Consider the following 25897-nt stretch of genomic DNA (forward strand, 5'->3'; position numbering starts at 1 on the left):
TTTAGCACACAGTGCAATTTTTGCATTTTAAACAGTACCAGTATTAAGCATGGCTTTTAATTCCAGGGGCACAAATCAAAACAAATAAATGCAGGGGCGTCTCAAGGGAAAAGAAAAACATACTGCAAGAAGAGCCTAATTCACTTTTTTGCCAATAGTTTCTGTTTGGGGACATACTTACATAAATGTTCCCAAACAGCACAATACACTATGAGGAAAATAGGAGAGAGAACATTCTTATCTAAGGGCTTACTCAGAAGTTCCTGTCATGGCACAGTGGAAACATATCCCACTGTAAACCACGAGGTTTCAGATTCAATCCCTGGCCTCACTCAGTGGGTTAAGGATCCGGCGTTGCCGTGAGCTGTGCAGACGTGGCTCAGATATGGCATTGCTGTGGCTGTGGTGTAGGCCGGCAGCTGTAGCTGTGATTCGACCCCTGGCCTGGGAACCTCCATATACTGTGGGTGCAGACCTAAAAAGAAAAAAAAAAAAAGGACTACTCAAAGTGGGGTCCGCAGTCCAGAATCATCAGCATCACCTGGGCACCTCAGAGAAACATAGACTCATGAGTCCCACACCAGTCCTGGTGAATCACAATCTGCATTGTAGCAAGAGCCCCAGCTGGTTCCACGTGCAGTGAAGCTGGGGAAGCACTGCTCCAGAGCACCATCCACCGAGCAGACACCACAGAACGGTTTCATATGACTGGAGGACCTCCCAACACAGCCAGCTCCACGGCTTCCCTCCTTCACCTCTGACGTGAAGAGAACCACACAGTGGAAAGAGAGTGGCATGGAAAAAGTTGAGTGCACGTTCATGTATTTTATGACAAGTCAGTGCAAGAGCAACACTGAAAACGACAACCATGTCCTACACAAAACTGTTTGACCCAGGGATTCTAATGTGTCAAGCAAGATGAATTCACACACACACACACACACACACACACACACACACACACACACACACACACACACATGGCCACGTCTATGGAAATACCCGGATCTGCACAAAATCTTTTCAAATACATTTACATAATTTATAATCACAATATTTATTAAGTCTGTCCATAACGGGTGCTCACTGGAGGTGTCAGGCCACAGAGGAGACAGGCTGTAGGTGCATGCAATCCTTCTCTCCCACTCATGAAACCTCTGAAATGCAAGTGGATGAGCGTGATAGCATCCTATTATTAAAGTTATAACATGGAATCCACCCATTTTTTAAGCAAGTCAGTAACAAATACACTGGCACAGGAGATCACTTTGTGGCTCAGAGGGTTACAAACCCAACTAATATCCATGAGGATGTGGGTTCGATCCCCTGGCTTAGCCCAGTGGGTTAAGGTTCTGGTGTTGCTTTGAGTTGTGGTGTAGGTCGCAGATGCAGCTCAGATCTGGCATTGCCGTGCCCGTGACACAGGCAGGCAGCTGCCACTCTGATTCGACCCCTAGTAGCCTGGGAACTTCCATATGCCGCCCTCAAGAGAAAAAATAAATAAATACGATTAAAAAAAAACCATATATACTTATCTACTATAAGTAATCAATTACTTGCATGCCACCTGTCCTGCTCAGAGGGGAGGGACCCCAAGAAGAAGCAGAAAGAACCAAAGAGAGTTCTCTGAAACCCTCACTCTCCACTCCACCTCAGGTCCCTGAATCAGACTCCTGGTTTTCAGTTCCACTTATTTCTTGTACTCAATGACCTGGCCGGCTCTATAGGCTACAGCCCTGCCCACACATGGCCTGGTGTCCGAGGTGTTCAGGATTAGAAAATAGAATCTGCCATATTTCCGGAGCCTGAGCTCTACAGAGTCACCTCACTGCTCTGGACAAATCCACGTTTCCCATCTATCAATGATGGAGAGGCAGTCCTCACTTTCTATGAAACATCAGAGAATTTCACAGCCTTCTCTGACAGCAAAAAAAAAGAAAAAGAAAGAAAGAAAAGAAATCAGAAGACATCATTCTACTCTCTAAAGCTAGAGTTTCACTTTTCAAAACACACACACACACACAAAAACACCCACCCAGAAGCAAAGCTTCCCAGGACGGGTGTCTCCTGTCGGTACACACTTGAAACTGCCATCAACACTTCTCCTTCACATGTACTATCCTACTTATAAGGAAGAAGTTCTTGGCACTTCTTTGCACTTTGCACATAGAGTCAATATCAATCCACAATAACACAGACAAATTGTTTTAAACATTCAACAAAGGATTCTTGGTAAGAATGCAGAGGCTACACAAGCTGCCAGCCCTCCCCAGTTCCTCAACCATCCTCACAATCAAGGCAATATTGACTTAAAGGAGACAAGAAGATAGAAGAGTAAGTGGTGGCTGATGTTCCTTTTTTTTCTAAAGTCAGTAATCTACCCTATATCCCTAATAAGACTTATTGTTTAAATCTGGTGATAAAACTGCAAATCAAAGCAACTTTGACCCATGTCAAGAGGTAAAACAGACCTAATAGGTACAGGACAAAAAGAATAGGATATTAGTCAAATTTCAGATGATTGGTGGAAATGGAGTAGACTATTAGAATTATAGATAATTGACTCACAGTTCAGTTGACTGGTATAACCAATTAGCTCCAGCGTGAAGGAGAGTACTAGTTTAAGACAAAAGCAAACCACCAATCATCTGCCCTTCTATGTGAGAGCCACAGAACCCTTCCCCAGAGCAGAATGTCTGATGAGAAGTGGAACCAGAGGCTACACCTGGTGGGGCAGCAGCAGAAGAGCAGGGGGCTAGGAAAGCTGGATCAGGTCTCCCAGACCAGCTGTGATGGTACCAGCCAGAGCCAGCTTTCTCAGGTCTAAAAGACAGACATGAGCAAGAGCTTGCTTGGAGTCAACCTTGTACCAAACATGATGATCCCAGTGAGCAAAGGAAAGCCACAAACAATCCCCAAGTCACGAATCCACTTCTTCTCTGGCTCTGCAGTGAGGGGTGGGAGGGATATGTTTAAAGATGCTCTGGTGAAAGCAGCCACAGGACAGAAATTGGCCCCTAGACCACCCTCTGGTTTGAATGCTTTCAAATATGAGTGAGAACATCTTTCGTGAGTGAAGCTACTGAAGGGACACTCAGGCATTCTGATGCGAGGTAGGTCCTCGGAGAACATCTTGTCAGCTTTCTTATTTTACAGCTGAAAAACACTGAGCCCTGGGACAGCCAAACTGTCAAAAGGCATAGGGTGAAGGAACAGACAGGGCAGTGGGTGGGGAGCCTAATGGTGAGGAAGTGAGTCAGGGGTGAAAAGTCAAGTCTTGGGAGATCTGAAAGTGATTGGCTTTTACAACCTTCAGAATGACCTTAAAATAAGGCCACGATCACTTAGCAGCCTTCACCTGTAAGACCGACTCTGCTGAACTGACAGCAGAGTAAGGAGAATACTAGGTAAGAATATTATACAGCTATTATCATCTCCCAAGCCAAAGCGTGCTCTGCAGTCACTGGGGGCTCCGGGCTGGCCATATCCGCAGAGACAGACACAAGCAACTTAGATCAAATATTGATGAGTCTAAATTTCGAATACAATATTTATACACCTCCAGGTGGTTCTTTTCATACAAATTTCCACTCAACTAGCCCTCCTATCGGAAGCTTCCAATAAACCAGAATGACCCATCTGTACACTTTTAAGGAGATGGTCCCTAAGGGAGATGATTAAAATAGCACAATTCCAGTTGCCACAAGTATTTAAAGCAATGATTCACATCATTTCCACAAAGTTTCAAGAAGGATTAGTAAAGGATAATACGATCTTCAAAGAATCCACAGATCTTTAAACCTTTGATAACGAAAATCTCACATTTAAAACTCCTAGGACTGAGGAGTCACTAAAATATAAGGAACATAGGCTAAACTCTATTGCTCGGTATTTTTTTAATTTTTCTTTTTACAGCTGCACCTGCCACATATGGAAGTTCCCGGGCAAAGCCACACCGACCGACGTTAACCCACTGAGCGAGTCCAGGGGTCAAACCTGTATCCTCACAGACACTATGTGGGGTTCTTAACCCACTAAGTCATAAAGGGAACTCCTATTTTTTTAATTTAAATTTACTCCATAGTCATACGTTCATTAGTTCCTTCAACCAGTATTTACTGAGCACTCGCTGAGTATCATTTTCATTCTATACTCTGGGACTATAGAACAGAAACCTCTGCCTTCATGGAGCTGACCTTTCAGTTGGGGCAGGGGTGGGGAAAAGGGGTAAACACAGATAATAAAATTATGAAACGTAATACACAGCAGCGATTCTTGGACTTCAGTATGCATCAGGATCATTAGAGGGCTTCTTAAATACAGCTTGTGGGGCATCACCTCCAGGGTTCGGATTCATCAGAAACTGGGAATGGAAGAGCACAAGAAGTTGCATTTTCGTCTGGTTCTGAAGGTGAAGATGCTGCTGCTAACTTAGAAGCACACCTTCAGAACCACCAATATAGAGTAACGCTGATGTGTAAAGAAGAAAAGATCAGGAGAGGGTGAGCATGAGGCAGGGATGAGGCAATATACCATAAGATGCCACCCATGGAAGCCCCACTGATGGGACATTTGAGGTACTGAGACGACAATTCCAGACGGAGAGAGCAGCCCATGCAAAGGCCCTAGGGTAGGGAATGAATGGCAAGGAAGCCAGTTTGACTGGAGGAGAGAGAGAGAGAGGAAGAAGGAAGGAATGATGTCACCAAGATAATGGGGAGCCAGATCTTGGAAGGCCCAGTGGGCCACCGTTAGGATTTTGACTGAGATGGAAAAGCACTGGAGGGTTTTGAGTAAAGCCATGATATAGGCTAACTTACTTTTTTTTTCTTCTTCTTTTTAAAGCTGCGCCTGCAGCATATGGATGTTTCCCGGCTAGGGGTTGAATCAGAGCTGCATCTGCGACTTACACTAAGCTTGAAGCAATGCTGGATCCATAACCCACTGAGTGAGGCCAAGGATCAAATCCACATCCTCAGATGTGGATGCCCCGGTCCTTAACCCACTGAGCCACAATGGGAACTCCCATGATGACTGACTTTAATGGCATCACTCCATCACTTAGATGCCTTGAGTGTATGCACTTCTCTCTACTTACAAATTATTATTATTATTATTATTTTTAATAGCTGTGCTTGGAGTTCCCATCGTGGCGCAGTGGTTAATGAATCTGACTAGGAACCATGAGGTTGTGGGTTTGATCCCTGCCCTTGCTCAGTGGGTTAATGATCTGGCGTTGCGGTGAGCTGTGGTGTAGGTCGCAGACACGGCTCGGATCCCGCCTTGCTGTGTCTCTGGCGTAGGCTGGCAGCTACAGCTCTGATTAGACCCCTAGCCTGGGAACCTCCATGTGCCACGGGAGTGGCCCAAGAAATGGCAAAAAAAAAAAAAAAAAAAAAAAAAAAAATAGCTGTGCTTGCAGCATATGGAAGTTCCTGGGCCAGGGACTGAATCTGAGCCACAGCTGTGAACTACATTGCAGCTGAGGCAACACTGGATCCTATAACCCACTGCACCAGACCATGCATGAAACCTACGCTTCCACAGCAACCTGAGCTGCTGCAGTCAGATACTTAACCCACTACACCACAGCAGGAATTCCCACATACAAATTTTTGAAATTAAATGTTCCTGTCGTGGCTCAGTGAAAACAAATCGAACCTGAGGACGCAGGTTCGATCCCTGGCCTCGCTCAGTGGGTTAAGGATCCGGCAATGCCATGAGCTGTGATGTAGGTCAAAGACATGGTTTGGATCCCACATTGCTGTAACTGTGAAGTAGGCCAGCAGCTATAGCTCCAATTCGACCTCTAGATTGGGAAACTCCATATGCCATAAGGCAGCCCTAAAGAAACAAAACAAAACAAAACAAAAAAAATTTACAGCAAACTGTTGATAGCTGTCTGTTTCACCTGCATTGTAAACTCCAAGATAGCAGACAGAGTGTTTCCACTGCTGACCAAAGATCAGCTCAGAAATAACTGGAACATAAGCCCAATAAACATCTGTCAACTAACTACTTCAGAGGCGCTGAACCCAAACATCTAATGTTAACCTTTTCATCAGAGAAGGACCATTTTTTTATAAGAAATGGAGGTTCTGGGAAACAAAAAGTCAATAAATAATTTAAATGATCCAGCAAATAACAGGTTGAATTGCTATGCTCTCAGTCTAAAGAATTTTGCTTTTCCCAGACCTCAGCAGCTTATGGTAATATATAAAATTTAATAATAACAGTACAGATCCTTAAAGACAGGAAGGAAGAAAGAAAGGGAGGAAGAGAGAGGGAGGGAGGGAAGGAGATAGGAGGGCAGAAAGGTCCCCTGAAGCTGAACTTGCGCAGCTGAAGAAAGATTCCAGGAGGAGCACAGAGAGAAGTGGTGGTCCCCCACTGGGTTCACCCAGTCAGATCACCTTAGATGGTTGCTCAAACAACTGCTAGCAGCTGTTAAAGGATGGAAAGCTGCTGAAAATCTCCCCAAGTATCTCTCCCCGATGGTGTCCAGATGGAATGGAAAACTAAGTTTCCAGAATTGATTGTACTCACGGCTCACACTTGGTGGTGTCACCAAATGTTACCTTTTGTCAAGATCCTGAAATTCAGTAAGCCACATTGATTTGATTTGTTTTATTTCATAAATTCCCTCCCCCAAAACTGAATAAATGAGAATTGGGGCATAATTTGTTAAACCATAATTCAAATAATTATCAACTTCTTGAAACTCAAAACATACACTTTGGTTCACTATCAAGCACATTATACCCACCCACCCCTGAAAAACAAATTCAATTTGCACTTGTACTCTATTTTCTAAGTATACCCAATGTCTCTTAATTTATGTTCTTTGTTCTACCCTTCCTTAACTTTATATTAATCATTTTACTGCTATCTGGCTAAGGCAGAGTTTGTTTAAAATCAAAGCTGAGAAATGTTTGTTAAAAACTACTTCACTAAGTGAAGTTTCAAGTCAGAAAGAGAAAGACCAACACCATATGGAATCACTTATATCTGGAGTCTAATATACGGCACAAAAGAAAATCATGGACTTGCAGAACAGACTTGTGGTTGGCGGGGGAGGGGGAGTGGGATGGACCGGGAATTTGGGGTTAATAGATGCAAACTATTGCCTTTGGAATGGATAAGCAATGAGATCCTGCTGTACAGCACTGGGAACTATGTCCAGTCACTTATGATGGAACATGATAATGTGAGAAAAAAGAATGTATATATATGTGTGTGTGTGACTGGGTCACCTTGCTGTACAGTAGAAAATTGACAGAGCACTGTAAACCAGCGATAATGGAAAAAAATAAAAATCATTTAAAGAAAAACCTACTTCAGCCTAAGAAATATTCATTCATCTAAATACATGCCTAAATATTTAAAGAAGTTTCACCTTCCTCTCTGTTAAGCTGATAGAGTACTGCTTGTCTGAACTTTCCGCTGTGACTCACGCGTGCACCCCTATCACTAACGGGTACATATGTGTGCAGAGCCTGCTGAAACAGCTCAGATCACACTGGCCACAACTTCATGGACACCTGCCATGTGCCAGGCACTACTGGGGGTGCTGAGATGAACACTATGGAGTTTACATTGCTGATCTATATATGGTCTGGAGGGAAGAGGGGACATAGGACCCAAGGTCAGTACTATGTAACCGGCGATCTTGCTCGAGTGTATAAAGGGCACTTTCAAGCCAACAGGGTAAGGTGCTTAAAGCAGAGATGGTGGGGCTGGGAGGAAAAAGAATGGGAAGGGGTTTCTCAAAGAAAGAATGTCCTGCATAGTCGGGAAAGAGAAGCCGTGAGCCAGGGAAAGAAGGGGGAATCTTGAGGAAATAGAGTGGAAAGCACTGGTGGATGAGCCAGGAGACACAAGAAGGGCCTCATATGCCATATAAGGAGCTGGGGCTTTATTCTATCAGCAACAGGTTTAAACCTTATATGTCAGGCAATCAGGCAGTCAGATCTGCACTGTAGATTTTTCATTATGGTGACACTGGAGAAACTGGTTGAAAAGAGAAGGAGTGCAAAAATGATAGAGCAGGGAGTTCTCTTGTGCCACAGTGGGTTAAGGATCCGCAACTGTCATTGCAGGGGCTTGGGTCGCTGCTGTGGTGCGCGTTCCACCCCTGGCCTGGGAATTTCCATATGCCACATAACTGGCCCCAAACAAACAAACAAACAAAAATGATAGAGTAGGAGGTCACACGGGGTGCCTACAGCCTCACCTTCCCAGCTGCCTCTCTGTGATCCCAGGACACCTTAAATAAAGGGCAACAACCTTGTTTCAATACAAAAGCAGTATGAGCCAACTAATTCTAAAATGGAATGTATTAATTCCTTTAAACCCTCCAATATTTTCCCATTGCACAGATGTGGAAACTGAAGTGCAGGGAGATTAAATGTTGCCGCACCGGGATTGGACCCATAGCAGTTGGGGGTTTCACAGCCTATGCTCCAGGGCAAAGGACCCTTAAATACAGTGATGTCATCATTCCTGATCCAGATCCTCATGGGCCTTCAGAGCTTTCTGATACTAGTCAGAGGCTGCCTCTGATGCACCTAGGGAGCCCAAACTACCTTACTCGAAGCAGCAGCCTCTCTTCCCTGTAACATGAGAAATACTCCTTTTTTTCCCCCAAAGCACACTTTTTAAAAAATTATAGTTGATTTACAAGGTTGTGTCAATTTCTGCTGTAGAGCAGAGTGACTGAGTCATACATATAAATAAATACTTTCTTTTTCTCATATCCTCTTCCATCACATCAAAGCACTCTTTGGGTTCATGTGGCTTTTAAGAAAGTATTTACTGTATAGCCAAGTTTGAGTAACCATGATTTGTTTGTCTATCAGTCATTCTTAGTAAAAATGTTTTTCCATGAAAAAATGGCTGCTTCAGCACAAGGACTTCTCTTTGAGACAACCATTGTATTTCTACATGCAACAGGAGTACTTTATGCATATTTTCCATTTCATTACATAATATTAAAAAGAGGTGTACTCTAATAATGATGTTTTTAATTAAAACATTCTTAATGTTTTTTATAAAAAAATTAAAAAAAAAAAAAACAAAGTACTCTTTGGCATAACCAAAGAATACAAAGAGGGAACACAAAAGAACCCAGCTGCTTTGGTTATAAAAACTCCAGCACCTTGCATACCTTCCTCTGGCCCCTTGAGAATATTACATCTGAATACTGGAAGCAAGTTAAGTCTAGTTGCAGGTTTTCCTGGCGAAGTTTTAGTCATAGGGCTTTCAGTGTTCAAGAAGCTGACTAAAGCTGAAAATGTATTAGAAGATGCAATGAGTTAGATACGTACCAGATGTGATTACGTGTTCTGAAAAACTAGGGATGGGAAATTCACAACCACACACACACACACACACACACACACACACACACACCCCCCTAAAGGGCAAAAGTAAGTGAAAACAAGCATGAGATCTACCTTATACGATGCAGTTGTATGTCTCTAGAAAGACCTTCAGAAATCAAACGTTTTGAAATCAACATTTTTAGAGTAGATTAAGAGTGGTCCCTGTTTAAAAGAATCCTGAGACAAATATATTTGTAGTGACTACCCCAAAGGGACCTGACTTATATGAATTTCTGTTTTAGAATAGCGTCTCTCATTAATTCTGGACAAACAGGCTTAGTCACTTGCCAGACAAAGCACTAAGCTCTTCCTGACAGTGTATGACAGAGCATCAAAACTGGAAGATAAAATACTAGGCCATGGGAAGAGCATGACATTCAAACAGCCCCTCCTTCTATCAGATACTGTAGCAAAAAAACTATTACACTTTCCAAGGCATCCTCTCCAAGTTTATTACCAGGAAGTCACACACACACACAGGTTTTTCTTAGCACAGAAGACATAAGAAGTAAGGCATTTTCTTCTAAACCCTGAGTAGGCAGTCCTCAGGTTTTAAATGGCTACATTGAACCTGAAATTTTCAATTCTGCACCAAATGACGCCTGAGGTGATGTCTTCTCCAATCCCCTAAAACCTCACCAGGGATGCTGTGTGTCTCAACTCAAAGGAGCAAGGAGGGAAAAGGTGCTGAATCTGTTCCCCTGGCCCCAACTGAACCAACAGTGATTGCTAGCAGTCTCTCACCCTGAACTGGGATCATTCAAATCCAGACTTAGGGTTCTCTTCTGGGAGAGAACCCACAGATAGGGGTCACAGTCTCTGGAGCCAAACTGATCAAATCAGAAGCCTGACCCTACCTTGTATTCTATGTGTGACCTGGGCAACTTGTTCCCCCATGTTTTAGCTTCTAGCACCTAAAATGGGCATAACAATAGCACCTGCCCCACAGGGTAGTGGTGAGGCTGCATGAGTCACAGCTTATGGAGCTGGGCCTGGCACACAGGAAACACCTGATACACATTAGGTACTGATTTTATAGCCCTGGTCAACAAAAATAGACAGAATTCCCACCAAATTGGTATTGTTGGAAATAGAACCAAACATATCAGCCTTATTCACCACACTTGGCTGCATAGGGCAAGAGTTTCTAGTTGTCAGAACTGGGCCCCTTAATTTTCCCTTTTCTAGTAAATAGTTCTGAGAAAGGGAATACACATATACACACATATGTATGTATATATGTGCATATATAAATATGGTAGAGTGATTTTTTAAATAAAATTGTTATGTTTTCTATTAGAACAGCAAAAATACTCTCTTTAAAAATGATGCTTAAGTAGTTCCCATTATGGTTCAGCAGGTTAAGGACACAACACGGTGTCCATGAGGATATGGGTTCAATCCCTGGCCTTGCTCAGTAGGTTAAGGATCCAGCATTGCAGCAAGCTGTGGTGTAGGTCACAGATGCAGCTTGGATCCAGTGTTGCCATGGCTGTGGTATGGGCTGCAGCTACAATTCTGATTCAACCCCTAGCCTGGGAACCTCCATATGCCACAGGTGTGGCCATAAAAAGAAACAAACGAAAAAAAAAAAAAAAATGATGCTTAAGAGTTCCCTGGTGGCCTAGCAGTTAAGGATCCAGCAATGTCACTGCTATGGCACAGGTTTGATCCCTACCCCAAGAACTTTCACATGTTGTGGGTGCAGCCAATAAGGGGAAAAAAAAAAAAAAGTGATGTTTATGATACTACTCTCAAGAGAAACAAATTTACATTCAAAGAAATAAGTGCAAACTTCTCCCCTGCTTAACTTTTATTTCAAAGAATAGAGCCTAAAGAGCTTAAAGATGTGAAGGGAAAAGAGTACAAATGGTCTGAGTAAAAACAATGTATCACTTGTGCAAATCTAAGAACAACAAAGAGCTGGTCTAGCTCAGCAACAGCAGGGTCTCTGCTTTCAACTCCCCACCCTCCTCCCCTGTGGCACCCACCCAGGACATCAGCAGAAGACCCGAGGACTCCTGGTCCAAGTTTGTTCAGGTAGCAACCCACCACTTGACCAAGAAAGACAAAACCTGTAACATCGGGAGAGCAGCAGCATCGAGTTATTCCAAGGACGAATTGCTAATAATCTTTTAAGACAATAATCTTATTTTAGAGATAAAACCAAAAAACAAAACTTAACTTCAAAGACTGTATAATCTCAATGTTATGCTCAGGTCCAAGAATATGGAGACTATTAAAAGCGAATTTTACAAAGTTGTAGCTCCAGAGATGCAGAACTCCAATGCCTGATAACCCGCCATGGCACATCAGGAAGTGAGAATTCCAGTCCACGTCACTACACAAGCATAAAGTCACACACACACACACACAAACACAAACGACACCAAGGAAAGCCCAGAATGGCTGTCCACAAAGCCCTCACCACATATCAGGCACTGTTCTATGCACTTTAGACACTGACTCATTCTATCCTCATGACAGCCCTTCCTGCCTTCCTTTCTGAACCCAGCAGCCTCCCCACCCCCCAGTGTGGGTTACACTCAACACCACCCTCCACAGACCTAAGAGGGAGAGGAATGTCAGAAAAAATCTTACCCCAGGGGATCCCAACAGACAAAAAAAGAAAAGGACAATGTGCTCCCAAAAGAGCAGAGAAGGAGCTCGGGTGATTAAACTGACCAGAATAATGGAACGGGCCTGACTGGCAAAGCACCAAAGGCAGAATAAGCCAGGGGCTGACCTGCTGTCACTTTTCACAGGCAGTTCACTGCTGCTTTGACCCTCTTAGTGAGAAATGAGCATTTCATCACAAGACGGAGAAAATTAGTTGTACTTTTTCATCAGCTTAGAACAAGATTAATGACAAGTTAGCGTCCAAGTTCCATAATTAATAAGCATAAGCATTCCCTTTTAATAACGTATAAACCCCTCAGAGCTGAACTTCATGCATGACAAATATGAGGTACATTTGACCTCCAGGCAGTGCAAGGGGGAGGCCTGTTGGTCAGAATAACAGTAACAGCAATAGTAACCACAGAAGATATAAATTTCTTTTAATGTAAATGCAAGAAGTTTGATTAGAAAAAAAAAATCTAGTAACTGTAGAAATCATGATAGTAAATAGGATTAGCAGCAACTGTTGATATTTTCTGTGTGCCCATTATACGCCAGCCCCTGGTCAGATCACTGGATGCAAAATGATTTCACAAAAAACAAAGAGGTGGATTATACCTGCACCTCCCTTTAAGGAAACTGAGTCTTAAAAGAAACTGAGCAACCTGACCTGCTGGGTGGTGATGTGGGAATTTCAACCAAGCCAGTTGATCCCAGAGATTATCTTCTGAAAAACTAGACTACCTTGGACTGGAAAGTTTGAAGCTTTTGTCCACAAATGTTTTCACTTGTTACTGGTTTAGTTTAAGTCTTTTCTTCATAATGCCCCTAGCCTGTGGGAAAAGGGCCACTCACTAGAGGAAGGACAAGAGATACACACATAAGGCACCAACTTAGAGATGGCTCAAGAACAAAAGTCAGCATCAAGAACCACCAAAATAGGGAGGGAAAAATAGATGAATCAAGAATTGGCCAAAGACAGAGTTCCTGCTGCGGCTCAGTGGAAACGAATTTGACTAGTAGCCGTGAGGACACAGGTTTGATCCCTGGCCTTGCTCAGTGGGTTAAGGATCCGGCATTGCCATGAGCTATTGTATAGGTCACAGATGAGGCTCAGATCCCGGGTTGCTGTGGCTGTGGTGTAGGCCAGCAGCTATGGCTCTGATTTGACCCCTAGCCTGGGAACCTCCATATGCCACAGGAGCAGCCCTAAAAAGACAAAAAAAAAAAAAAAAAAAAAAAAAAAAAAGAATTGGAACTGGTCCAAGACTGATGAGCACCAAAGCCAGGTGATGGGTACAGAGGGTTCTTTCTACTCTTCTCTACTTTGGACTACTTTTGATAACATCCATAATAAAAAATTTTAAAGTGGCTTTGACTTCTGAGAGTTAAGTTTACTGATTCATTTCATTTGTTTCTCCAGGTCATACTTTTACATGGCTCAAAACTTAAAATGTTAAAAAAAAAAAAGTATATACTAAGCAGTCCACCCCCACCACCGATATCCCTCTAATGTCTCTTTGTGCAAATACACAGAATTATTCCTATCTCTTCTCATTTCTTTCACAAAAGGTAGCAAATTATATATATTATACATATATTATATTTCACCTTGTTGTATTCCTTTAACCATGTACCCTGGCAACTTTTCATGTCAGTATACAGAGAACTTTTCATTCTCCATTGGTGGGTCTTCTATAGTATAGATATATCATTTACCATATTCAACTGGGACACTAAGTTGTTCCCAATCTTTTGCAATCACGGTGCTCCCATAAACAAGCTTACACTGTCTGTTCCTGTCTATGGTCCATTTGGGGTGTCACACCAAGCATTTCTCACGTTTACCTACTGCAACAAGCCTGTAAGCAGCGGTGGATCCAGGTTTCATGGGGCAGGAATCTTATGCAATTTGGAAGACCCTCTTTAAAACAGAGGATACAAAATTAGATATAAATGTGTGTTTCTTTGAAACTAAAAGTTGGTATCAATTCACTGGAGTCTTAAAGATGAAAGTCCTTTCTTCTGGGACCTTTTGAGACAAGTTAACAAAAATGTCTATATAGAAATAACTCCTGATTGCAAACTGGTTTCTCCTCTCCACCTAGAACACTCTCTAACTCCCAAAAATACATTGTACTTACAGGGGCCTGAACCCTATGATTCAATAGCTACATAGGAAATCCGTGTCTTCCTGAATGACAGGCCTTAGCATTACCATCTCACAAATGGAGAAACGAAGGCTTGCTTCATGGAGCAGAGTGGGATTAAATCAGACCTGTTTTGATTCCAGAACCTTTGTGTGCCTCCCCAGTGGTCTTAAACTAAATTTATCTTTTCAAAAAGGAAGAGTTAAAAAAAGATGATGCTTCCATTACTAGTTTCCTAGGGAAGAAACATTTGATCTGAAACAAATTCTCAGTTTCCCTTTTGCATTTTTTTCAAAACATCTTCTCTCTCCCTTAAAAAAATCAACTAAATAAAGGTCCCATTAAGTGTCTAACTAAATACAGAGCCTAAGGTCAGTATCATGCTCGCCATACAGACCACAGCATCTATTGACAGGTCCTCTGGCACCTAGAGGGACAATGAATCAAAGAGATGACTCAAGGCTTATCCTTTGTTTTGGGGGTGTGTTTGTTTTCTGCTGAACCCTTGCATTTCTGATAATAACCCCTGATCCTCAGATTTCTCTAGAAACAAGACTGGGACCAAGGACTGTCATCAACTTCATTCTAATTATTAGACAGGCAAAACACCCTAAGCCTATGCTAGAAGGTAGGACTTCCAAACTCACTCAAATAGAAACAGATGAGGCTGAGAAAGTGGGATGGACTGGGAGTTTGGGGTTAGCAAATGTAAACTACTGCACTGGAGTGGATAAGCAATGAGCTCCTGCTATCAGCACAGGGAACTATAGCTAGCCATTTGTGATGGAACGTGATGGAAGATAATGAGAGAAAAAGAATGTGTGGCGGGGGGGTCACTTTGTTGTATAGCAGAAATTGACAGAACATTGTAAATCAACTATAATGAAACAAATTTTTAATAAATAAATAAAGAAAAGAAGCAGATGAGGCTGGATTAAGCATCTTAAACAGCACAAGCCAGATTCTTGATTTTCACCAAGGATGCTGCTAGGACTTGCTGCCAGTGATATTTAATACCTGTAAGGCAGAAGGCTGAACACTCTGAGATGACAGGGGCAGTCCAGTCAGAGGACTGTTCAGCCAAAAATGCCCAAAGCAGTGATGGCTGAGAAGAGTGCTGAGACAGACCTTCACGGCCAAGGGGTAAAACAAGAGTTGCTATGAACAAGGCTACATTTTATCCCAGGCCTTTCAGTTTCTCCTAGGAGCATTAACAAAATGAGAGGTTCTGCATATCGAAGGCTCTTGTCTGATGCACTCACTCATCTGATCTTTACTGCATCTCCATGCCTACCAGTTGTCAGGAGTAGCCATAGAGGGTCAGATTCCAAAGCTAAATAAGCCCTACATTTTAAGGGTTCATAATTCTTTCAGCCAACTTTTGAGAAATAAACGGTTTAAAATTAGTATGTAGAATGTTTTAAACTTTCAAACTCATCCAAAGACAAACCTCTTGCAGTTTTCTAAATATCCCCATGATTCAATATGGAAGGTATAGAAAATATAATAGCATTAAAAGTAAAACTGTTCCTTATTAAAAGGCCACATTCTAAAATAGCAGTATTTTTAGGATGATCTAACAAAGATTTATGAAAACAATAGGAAAATATGTTAAACCTCAGACCCAAACGTTACAACAGGGCAGCCCAGATACAGTTGGGGGGTGTGTGTGCGTGCGTGTGTGTGTGTGTGTGTGTGTGTGTGTGTGTGTGCGCGCGCACATATGGAGTATTACCCAGCCATAAAAATGAAATTTTGCCATTTGCAGCAACATGGATAGATGTGGAGGCTACTGCACTAAATAAGCCAGACAGAAAAAAAAGTAATACTGTGTGATATCACTTATACATGGAATTTAAAAAAACACAACAAACCAGTAAATGTAGCAAAAAAGAAGTAGACACAGATACAGAGAACAAACCAGAGGTTACCACTGGGGAAAGGAGAAGTGGGAGGGGCAATATGAAGGTAGGGGATTAAGAGGTTAAAACTAATGTGTATAAAAATAAGCTACAAGGGTATACTATACAACACAGAGAACAGAGCCAATATTTTATAATAACTATAAATGGAGTATATAAACTTTAAAAACTGTGAATCACTGTTACACACCTATAATGTATATCACACATCAACTATATTTCAACTAAAAAAACAGACTATATATATTTATTCATTTCTTAGGAGCGATTCTACATTCTTTAAAACTGTAACATTTCTATAAAAAGTGAAGAATTTTTTATCTTTGTCAGCTTTACCTGCTATTTGTACGGAACCATCCTCACCCAGAAGAATATTACCAGCTTTCAAATCCCTATTAGGAAAAAAAAAAGGGGGGTGTGGGATAAATTGTGGAATACACTCAGTATACTGTATTAATTCAGGCAGGGAGATTTTAAAATGCATCACACACAATGTAGCTATTTGACATACTTATTATTTTATAAATATTAAAATCGTGTCACAGATTTTAAAAGTTTTAAGACTACAGTGTGATTTTATAGTTTGCTCCTGGGGGTGGTTAGTAACAAACAGTTTATGGGAAATCATTATTCAGATTTAATTAAAACCATAGCACATAGATTATTTTATGTAATAGAGTTAGAGATTGTTGATATATTCACAATACTATCACTCTATCAAGAATTAAAGCCCAGTCTAGGTAAAGCTATTCTGCTTCCACTTAAATTTGTCTGTGATGCAACTCTAAATCAATCCCACCAGCCTCTTCAATAATGGACTTGATCACCCTTGGCTCTCAAGAAATACTGACTATAACTACTAATTCAAATAGCCTGCAATTAATTTCTTCACTATATAGAAGTTGTGCTGAGCAGTCTTAACGCTTAAGAAAAATGCAATCTATAAGTTTTCTTTCTAAAGTAGTATTTTTTCCAATTATAGGAAGACAAAGCAGATATTAAATATATCAACTCACAGCTCAGGGCAGGGGAGTTACAATATTGGTATTAATAGTAAATGGTTATGTATTTGCAGCTACTGCTAAAAACCCAAGTATCACTAACCAATTTGGAACATCCAGCACCCATAACAATGCTACTTGGCTACTTTTAAAGAATTAGCATTTTATGTTACAAAATAGATGAAATTAGTGCTTCCACTCTTGCCTGTGTTAGAAAGTTAGAGATGCTATCTAGTTCAAAGAAGTATACTTTAAGGGTAATATGTTAACTGATATTTTCACTCAGTATTTTCTACATTCTGTTCTTATTTCAGCGAAAGCATTTAAACCAACCCTGAGGATGCCAACATTATTCACCAAAACTTATTCTCTTGTTCGTAAGCACTTTTCCCCCGTCTTTTTTTTTAGCCTACCTGAGTTAGAAATATATCAATACCTACCTGTGAGGTGTGTTTCCTTAATGTTCTTCACTAACTAGGACTAAAGATACAAACGGCTGAAATGTAAATATCTCTGCAGAGGTCATACCTGTGAATCTGACCATTCCTGTGTAAATAGTCTAAGCCTTCCAAAACCTCCTTAAGAATTGTCGCTATTATTGCCTCTTCCAGGACTCCATTCTTGTGTTCTCCTCGGTTGACGATGTATTTTATGATATCCAACATTGAGCCTAAGTGGACAGAGAGAAGAATTGCAATGACTGTATACACACCTCTCCAGAATAGGGCTCCCTATTTAAAAAACTGCATGAGAACATCAAGATATGCTTTCTTGTTAATTTAACACAAATATTCCCAAGGCATACAAATGGTTGCATGGGCAGTCCACAACCAGAAAAAGACTAAACTGCATCCAAGTGCGCAGGGACTCTTGCAGCTAAACTTAGAGGGATTCTAGGCCAGGAACAGATGACTGTTTGTGGCCACTTCACACTGAGTTCTTTTCCCTAAACATGCAATTGGTTACAGATTAAAAGAAGGTTTAGGGTGTCTGAAGTGAAAAAGAAAGGAACAGGAAGCCAGGAGAAAAGTCAGTAGAGAACTGCTGAGAGAAAGCAAGAAGCCCAGCTCTTCCCTAACCTCTAAGACACAGCTTCAGAGGCGAGAACAAAAAGTACTTTGCCTCTAGAACCCCAACCAGAGGATGCCTTTCCGTGACTCAAGGCAACCTTCATTTACATTTACCCAATGCTTGATGTACTGACTTTAATAATACAGAAATAAATACACAGTACTTTGTTAACTCTAAACAGATTCATATACTTGGTACCTTGAGTTTCAACACATGTTAATGCATGTTTCAACACATGTTAATGAATACTCCAAACCTCCTGGTCATTTTAAGAGCCATAATTACCTGGGGGTTCAACATTTCTGAAGAGTTACCAAATAGCTTACCTCAGGACCTGAATTTGGCTCCAGGCTCTCTCTGATTAACTAAGAGGACTGAATTTCCCCATGGGGTATTAGAACACCAGACCAGACACCCGCCCCTCATGAAGAGATATGATGTGATAAAACAATATAGAAGAAAACAAATGCATATGTTTCCCCTCAAAGAAAAGCAAAATATCTCTCTTCATTGCCTCTTGGATTTCTGGATCACTCAGAAAATGATATTTCCAAAAACATTTTATTTTTCTCTTCTAAGGCTATACTGTACCAAGCATGAATGCATTTCTAGCCTGCTGAAAGAAAAATGAGCAAGAGGCCACATCTGCCCACACTCCCCTTACCTGTGAAAACCTGTTTCAAACCTGTTCCTCTTACCTAAAGCTTGGGACGACCAAATTGAATTGGATTCTTAAAAAAAGAAAAGAAAAGAGAAAAAGAAATTTTCCATCCATTCCTTGGCAAAGGGCACAGGGGATATTCTCAAGCTTAGAAAAGGTTAATTGGGATAAAAGTAAAGAGGGGAAGTAAAATCCACAGCGTCCTAGGTTACCAGAACTTCTCATTTCCTCAGTAAGTGAGGCCCCATTAGAAGAAAGCAGGTTAAGGTCCTGTGATTAACAAAGCACCATCCTCAGCGGAACCGAAAAGCAGTTTTTTGATACTCAACACTGCAGTCGGCTCCAACAGGCTTCCTTTTCCTTTTGTCTTTCCCTTTTTCTGCTTTCTCCTTTTAATTAAAAAACCCCGAGTCGGCACTCAAGGAAACAATGACTAATAGGATTGAGGAGACTGGGAACAGAACTGAACTAAGCTCTCCCAGGCTCCCTACAGAAACCTATACAAGCAGTCCCGAGGCAATTACAATGCCTTCGTCATCTCATTGCAGGGCCTCTGCTGGATCCAAGAGAGCTCCTCGGAAGAAAAAAAAAAAAAATTGAAATGCCTCCCTGATGCAGCCTTAGCTGAACTGGGCCTGCAGATAAAAATGGGCTCTGCAATGTAAACTCTGCTCCATCAGTTCTGGCTTCATCCAGGCACCACTAAATGCTCTCTACTCCTAATGTCTCAGAAAGATACACAGGGAGGGACACGCTGCAAAGAGGACCCACGAGAGCTGTGGGGATGCTGGGTGCTAGGAAGGAAATCACTTGGGCTTTCTCAGCTCCAATTTGTGGGCCTGTAAAATGAAGGTGATGATACTTTCAGGGCAGCACAGCGTTTAAGTCAGGCTGGTCCAACGGTCACAAATCCCAGCTCTGACAGTTACTGCATGTGTGACCCGGGGCACGTCCCTTAACTCTCTTGAGCTCCGGTGTTCTTTCTGAAACACCGGCATGATGACACCTGCCACTCAAAGGTGTTGTCCAGATCCCATGAAATAAGGTCAGTCAATCACCTAGCATGGGATCGAGCCACGGAGGAAGCGTTCAGGGAAATTAACGGTTATCATTATCCTTCCCTATTGAATAGTGATGTTAAAAGATTAAAAGACATAAAAGGCAGGAATGGAAAAGGGTGTCTTATAAATTCAATTGCCCGTGGCTTTTAGAACTTCACTGACCTGAGGCTAGAGAGGGGAAAGAAAGGTCCTGACCCTTCCCACGTGTGCTCCTCGTGAAGTTCACGATCTAAAACTGCACAGTCCAACACCGCAGCCACTGGCTTATTTAAATATAGGCTAATTAAAATTGAATAGAAATTCAGTCCCTTGGTAACACGAGCCACACGTCAAGTGCTCAAGGGCCACATGTCACCGGTAGAAACCGGATAGCACAGCCGTAGAATGTTTCCATCACCACACATCTTTCATAAACAGCCCTGAAATAACTCATTATATTGCCATGTGTTAAAGACTTGAATAATGTTAAGAATGAAGGCTTTAAAGAGGAAGGACTGGCTGACTTTTTTGAAGTGAGCAAGGGGTGGCTGCAGATAGGATGGAGCCTTTCAGGACCTGAGCACGTGGAAAAGGATGGATGGATGACATCCAGGGCTGGGAGCAGCCCAGCTGAGGGCACAGCGACCTCAGGGGACATGTGGGGAGCCTCACTCACATGTAGAAGGCAGGAGCAGAGGAGGACACAGATATTCTAAGAGGTAAGCTGAATTATGAAAGGCTTTGTGAAGAAATCCGGACTTTACCTTCTAGGCAAATAATAAACCAAGACAACTTTTTTTTTTTTTTTAGCTATTTTTTGGGCCGCTCCCGCGGCATATGGAGGTTCCCAGGCTAGGGGTCAAATCGGAGCTGTAGCCACCGGCCTACACCAGAGCCACAGCAACGCGGGATACGAGCCACGTCTGCAACCTACACCACAGCTCACGGCAATGCCAGATCGTTAACCCACTGAGCAAGGGCAGGGACCGAACCCGCAACCTCATGGTTCCCAGTCGGATTCATTAACCACTGCGCCACGACGGGAACTCCCCAAGACAACTTTTAAATACAGGAGTGTCAAATCCAAGGTTTGGGGGGTCAAATCCAAGATCTTATTCAATATGCTGATTCGCACAAAAGGAAAACAAAAACAGGCAAACAAATAACAATGACAAAACCCACTTACCTCCACTTAGTAATTTCATGACCAGCCAAAGTTCGTCTTTTACCACAAAAGAGGTGTAGTAAGTCACTACGTTGGGATGGCTGCACTGACTCATGGCTTGAATTTCTTTCTATAAAAAGAGGAAAACATGACACAGTACCGAAGAGTGAAAATCTGCAAGCAAAGCACAAGTGAACCACACTTGAGTATCAGGATAACTTTCCTACTTAAAAGCATACCGGGGAGATGGGGATGGGGGCTGCCTAACCATTACCTCATAGAAATCACATGAGAACTCTCTCATCCTTGTCATCAATTTGCTAGAATTAGAAAGGCCTCTACAGAAGAACATAGAGCCCTGTGGACCAGCCGCAGGACAAAGGAACTTCAGAGCAGCACAGGGCCCAGCACCCCCACCCCACTGTGCCAGCGCAGAGCCCTGCCACATGTAGTAAGTCCCTCCTACCTGAACCCAAGGCCTAGACAGAGAGATAAAAGATGGGTGAGTTATTAGGAGACCTGGGTCTTGGGGCCAACCTGAGCTCCGGTTGTTCTTAACTCCTCCCTCATCCAAAAGGGACAACAAAACGGTTTCTGTTTCTCAGCACTGCTGTGTCAGTAAATTTAAAAATACATATAAAAATGCTAAAGCTATCATTTCCATGGTTGATATTCCATCAAGGAAAAACAAACAAACAAACAAAAAAAAAGGTGGGGGAGGGAGGCGTGGCTGGTAAAACCAAATAAGCTTGGGAAACATCAGATACTATATCTCACTTTAAAAGAATCGCAGGGAATACAAGTACTGTCAAAGGCCCTGAGAAGTCCTGCAGTAAATGCATCCACACTAACAATGCAGGAAATAATGCTCTGTGGGTCAATTTTAGAAAATACTGCTGCAAAGAAAAATGTTTCATTGAAAGACAAAACAACTAAGCTTTGAAATCAAACAAATGGGCAATTACACTAAGTCATATTTTGCTGCAGTTGCCAAGTGCATATTTGTTTTGGTTAGCTATTTTAAATAACTGCCAGATGACTCCTATAAAACACATTCTAACCCTCAATCAAAGGTACCAGATCAGTGTAACTCACTTTCGAGGCGCTGACCAAAAGCTACAAGAATAACCTCAGTCACCACAGAAACCTCACTTACGCTACTACATATTTATATGAAATAAAAGCGTGTATTTATGCATCCTATATATTTTTTCAATAAAGACTGCCTAGTTAACTTTGTGTTAAGTTGCCAACTGGAATAATCCAATTTGAACTATCTTTGCATACCCAGCATTACTTAATACTCAAATTAATAAGACCCAAAATGTCACATAATGTGGCCTAAATGCTGTGGCATGTAACACACATACACACCTTTATATGTGTTTTGTTTGTTTTGCTTTTTTGGCCATGCCTGTGGCATGTGGAAGTTCCCAGGCCAGGGACTAAACTCATGCCATAGCAGTGACCCAAGCCACAGCGGTGACCACACTGGATCCTTAACCGGCTGCACCACAAGGGAACCCCAATATATGTGTTTATTTAAGTGCTTTTTTCAAAGGATAAACTCTTAAGAAAATCACTAGCTTTTCTATTTTCATTATACAACACTTTGCCGTCATCATTTTCCTCATCCATTTAACTAATTACAAGTTTTCTAAATCTAACACTTTTCATTTCAGCAAATCCTGTCCTTTGAACAAGATCTGAAACATGAGGTCCAGTTTCCATCTGTTTCTGGTATAGGGTTTTAATCCTGTAAGATGCTTCCGAAGGAGAAATGGAACACTGCCCGGGCATTCCTATTTCAAGTTGCTGGCATCTGCTCATTGTGCGGATGGCCCATTTTGAAAGCCTGCAGCTTTACGTAGTGTCCACGTTAAACAGGCGTCCCCTTGGTCACAGAAGTGAGAATAGTGTCTCTATGTTATATTCGACATAAATGAATGCCTTTCTAGCTTTCCAACACCAAATTTTTAATTGTTTTGCAAGTTAGGGTATTTTATTTTTAAAATTTTATCAAGGTGTAGTTGATTCACAATGTTGTACCAATTTCTGCTGTACAGGAAACTGACCCAGTCACACACATATATATACATACATTCCTTTTCCTATATTATCTTCCATCATAGGCTATCCCAAGAGACTGGATATAGTTCCCTGCGCTATATAGTAGAACCTAACTGCTTCTTCGTTCTAAATACAATAGTTTGCAACTACTAATCCTAAACTCCCAGTCCACCCCACTCCCTCCTCTCTCCCCCTTGGCAAACACAAGTCTCTTCTCAATCTCTTGAGAGTCTTCCAATACCAAACTTTTAAATCATAAAAGCAAAAACAACCAACAATCAGTGTTCATATGAAAGGAAATTATTTTGCATTGAAGCAAAGTTAGGTCAAAGTCTGAAGAAACATATATATATATATATTTTTTAAGGTCTTTGCATTTAGATGGCTGGTATCATTTCCTACCAGAGGATCAGGTTCTCTGACATGGCAGTGAGCAAACGGGGGGGGGGGGGGGGGGGGGAGGGAGAGGAGAAATTCTTTTAATTAACCTATGGAGAGACTATTTTAGATGACCTATGGGTATAACTTATCAAATTCTATTCCTTCAAAATTTGGGGCCTCAGAAGTACCAGCTGGATATTTAAAAGTGCTGAGGATTTAAAAGGGAAAAAAGAAACACATATACTGACCCTGCTAACACACCCCCTAGAGCAGTGCTAGGGCAGATCTAAGAAGAGGTGGATCCTGAGAGCAGACTCCCATCAGTCTGAAAGCTCAAAACCCTATGGCCCTCTTCACCACTTGGCTGGGGGTGCATATTCCCCCTGCCCCAGGCCATCCATTTTACTACACAGCCTGTACATCAGGAGAGTCTCTAATGCGTAAAGACACGATGAAATGTGCCTTAGGGACAAACACTCATCACTGCCCTGGGATGAGATCTGTGCTATCACTGAACCCTTGTATTAGGTAATACTTCCACAAATAGGGTAGGAATACACTTTTAAAAAGAAGAAACAGGTGTTCTACCAGCCTATCCAATCCTTAATTTAGTTTACATATAAATCTTTTGTTTAGCAGCCTTTTAGAGGTACAAAATTTATAGATATATAAATATTTATTTTATATTTACATTTATATATTATATTCATTGTCCCTTGAACAACTCCTCTGTATTTCAGGTTCCACATCCTTGAATTTGACCAACCACAGTCATGTAGTACTATAGTATTTACTATTGCAAAAAGCCATGTATAAAGAGACCTCCACAGTTCAAACCTGTATTGTTCAAGGGTCAATTGTATTTCTATTTTTGCTTTGGTCTGAGTATCTGTGTCCCTCCTCAAAATTCCCAAAGTTGCTGGTATCACGAGGCGAGCCCTCTTGAAGGTGATTAGGTCTCCAGGGTGGAGCCTTCATGAATGAGATTAGTGCCCTTATAAAAGACACCCTAGACAGATCACCCTTCTGCCACATGAGGGAGCAGTGAGAAGTCCGCAACCTGGAAGAGGGCCCCCACCCAGACACACTTGTACTCTGAACTCAGACTCCTGGATTCCAGAACTATGAGAAGTTCTTGTGAATAAGCCGCCTGGTCTCTGGTATTTTTGTTCAAGCAGCCCAGATGGACCAAGACAATCTCATATAAATAAATATATATATATATATATACAAACACATACATGTGTGTGTGTATACATATTTATAATTTGAAAGATATAATGATTTCTTGAATCAAATATTCATTCAACAGAACTATTCCCTCTATTTCCTTTCAAAACGGTGATGGTGGCTGCTCTCTGAATCCTTTCTTCTTAACAGTCTCTCAGCTAAATTATCCAAGCTTTCCCCAATGCCCTAACTTCACTCACATGGGTAGGAAAAGCCATTTATCCCCAAACATTCATTTCTTCCTATCTCTAAAAGTGACAAAAGTATTGCCCAAAGATGAATAAATGGATTTTTTAAAAAATTTTCTATCCAACTCTTCCTACAGAGTGACTGAGTTCCAACACACCATTGCCTTATTTCGGACACAATCCGAGGAAAATGTGTGACACAGGCCAGCACTTCTCAAGCCTGCATATGCACACAGATCACCTGGGGACCTTGTGAAGTGCAGATTCCGAGCCAGCAGGTCTGGGTTGGGGCCTGAGTTTCTGCATTTCTAAGAGGCTTCCAACTGATGCTGAGGCTTCAGGTCCAGAAACCAGACTTTGAGTGGCAAAGTGGCAGAGGAGGAGGACCTTGGTGAAAGAGGACATGAAAAGAAGGAGCCTAGAACACCCCCAGATTGGCAGAGTAGGAAAGCAAGTCCAGCAGCACTGCCCAGCTGAGTGAGGCCTCATGAAAGGGGTAGGAGGCAAAGCTGGAAATCAGGAGACTGTGGGATGAAAGTCGTTTGAATTTCGCAACTATGGGAAAGGGTAAAACATTCAAAGGGAGAGAAAAACATGAGGTCAAGGTTGGAAGAACTCTAAAATCTGGGCAACACCTTTGTCAAAACCATAGTCAAGGATATAACACAGTGGTTCCCTTGGCAATCTAGCGAAATAAAACTCATGACATCAAGTGCCCAACCAAGCTATGACACAGTATTTAAGCCTCCCTGTGGCTTGAAGAGCTGGATCTGCTCTTGCAGCTTCATTGGAAATGCAGCCCAGGTAAAAATCTCACAAGTCTGGGAACATCAACCTAAAAAGGGGTAGCAAGTGAGTTTCCACCATGGCGCAGGGGAAACAAATCTGACTAGGAACCAAGAAGTTGAGGGTCCGATCCCTGGCCTGGCTCAGTGGGTTAAGGATCCAGCGTTGCTGTGAGTGGTGGCGCAGGCCAGCAGCTGTAGCACCAGTTGAACCCCTAGCCTGGCAACCTC

The 25897-nt window shown here is 42.0% G+C and overlaps 1 protein-coding gene across 1 annotated transcript in view; it reads right to left on the reverse strand.

The window, feature by feature from the left end:
- Nucleotides 1–25897, reverse strand: part of STK39 (serine/threonine kinase 39) — a 316833-nt gene that overhangs the window by 211021 nt on the left and 79915 nt on the right. The window contains exons 3-5 of the mRNA XM_003133454.6: nt 21034–21142; nt 17604–17745; nt 16411–16466 (exon numbers count right to left, since the gene is read on the reverse strand). Coding sequence (XP_003133502.3) covers nt 16411–16466; nt 17604–17745; nt 21034–21142 — 307 coding nt within the window. The remainder of the gene's footprint in view (nt 1–16410; nt 16467–17603; nt 17746–21033; nt 21143–25897) is intronic.

This window comes from Sus scrofa, chromosome 15 (genome assembly GCF_000003025.6).
Source record: "Sus scrofa isolate TJ Tabasco breed Duroc chromosome 15, Sscrofa11.1, whole genome shotgun sequence".
NCBI classification, from domain to species: Eukaryota; Metazoa; Chordata; class Mammalia; order Artiodactyla; family Suidae; genus Sus; species Sus scrofa.